The 1,611-nt window shown below is 36.4% G+C and overlaps 1 protein-coding gene across 1 annotated transcript in view; it reads left to right on the forward strand.

Annotated features, from left to right (window-relative positions):
* The window catches only part of LRRCC1 (leucine rich repeat and coiled-coil centrosomal protein 1), a 5,869-nt gene extending 4,623 nt beyond the window's left edge, over positions 1-1,246 (forward strand). Inside the window, exons 6-7 of the mRNA XM_008946253.1 lie at positions 686-894; positions 1,096-1,246. Coding sequence (XP_008944501.1) covers positions 686-894; positions 1,096-1,246 — 360 coding nt within the window. The remainder of the gene's footprint in view (positions 1-685; positions 895-1,095) is intronic.
* Positions 1,247-1,611: the final 365 nt, after the last annotated feature.

The following is a 1,611-nucleotide window of genomic DNA, read 5'->3' on the forward strand; positions in this document are numbered from 1 at the left end:
ACTCCTACTTCACCTGCTCAGCATCATGGGTCTGCCAGTGGCAACTGATTTCACTGAGAGCAGAAGAGGGCCTTGCAGTAACTTGATGTACACAGATGCTGCTTTGAATCTCTCACTGAACTGTATTTATGTAAAGACTTTTTCCTTGCCTTGCTTCAAAAGTATTCTTGATAATGATTTTGAGAGAGGAAAAACTGGGATAGCCTAAGTTCTTCCTATGTGTTGAAAAGTTTGTCTCATATTTATTTTACAATGTAAATATTTTTTATTTATTCTACTCTTCTAAATCAATATTTTAACAACAGAACTACTATGTTTTGTTCTATTAATTGCATTAATCACATATAGAGACTTTAGGCTTTAGCTTAGTAATCAGCAAATGTAACAATGTGAGCTCAGGGGTTTGGGTATGTAGAATAGCTTGTTATATTAGAGTTCTAAATAACTTCTTTAAAATTTGCTTTTAATTTCATATTTCTATTCTTATAATTTTTTAAAAATTCTGATTTCTTTCAGATTATTATTTCACTGGCTATTGGTTTACTAAGTATTTTTAATACAATAATATGTAAAAGAGTAAAGTTTCACATGTCCGTCTGCTTTATTGTAGCATAGATACTTTTATAGGGTAAAGATGAAGTTAAAATGAATGGAGTTTGTATTCTAAAATACTTGTCTTCTAAAGGGCTTACAAGAAAAAGATAAACAAATCAAAAAACAGCATGAAGAAAATGTGGAAGCTCAGCAATTTTTCCAAATCCAGTTGCATGAAAAAACTGTTGAATTTGAAGAGCTAATGCAAAAATTAGAAAGGCAAAATGAAAGAAAAGAGGAATTAAAGCAGCTTCTAGAAGAAAAAAATGTGGAACTTGATGACATTAAGAATGCACACAGGTGATTCATAGAAGTGGCAATAGTTCTGTGGAATCATAATAGTATGCAATGCTGCTCTGAAGTTCTTCTATGTTCAGAGTGTACTTGCTTGCTGTTAAAACCCACAGAAATGTGGAAAAATGGAAGCATGGAAACCTTTTTTTCTGTCCTTCTAAGAAGTGGTTTCTACCTTGATTGTAAATACGTGCCTTTTATTTTTAGTGCACTGAAAAAGAAGTGGCAAGGTAAAGGAGAGCTATTAAGCCAGCTGGAGGTGCAGGTTAAACAAATGAAGGAGAGCTTTGACATCAAAGAGAAGAAGCTGATTGAAGAGAGAAATAAAAGTCTTCAGACTCAGAGGTGGACACTTTAATAGCTTACTTTGTGACTGCTCAGTATAGAGTTGCACTGTTAATAAGTACACAGAAATGTTTGATTCTATGGTGAAAGAGAGCCTAATACCTTTTCAAGTACTTGGTGAGTCCAGTTGCTGTAAACCCTGTGTGCACAGAAGTAATTCTTGCTATACAGGCGACTTTGCTTCATGGAGCACCAGCTTCAGTTACACCATTCGTTCTTTAAACTTCTTACCTTCCGTCCCATTTTCTTTGAAAGTAATTGGAGCCTGCACTCGTTCCGCCTTAGTCTGCCCATTGCGCCACCGTGCTGTTGTTTGAGCTCCATGCGGAGCCTCCACGGCCCGCTCAGACGGCAGGGCTCTGCTGCCGCGAGGCCCAC

Source organism: Merops nubicus, unplaced genomic scaffold (genome assembly GCF_000691845.1).
Source record: "Merops nubicus isolate BGI_N331 unplaced genomic scaffold, ASM69184v1 scaffold47248, whole genome shotgun sequence".
Lineage (NCBI taxonomy): Eukaryota > Metazoa > Chordata > Aves > Coraciiformes > Meropidae > Merops > Merops nubicus.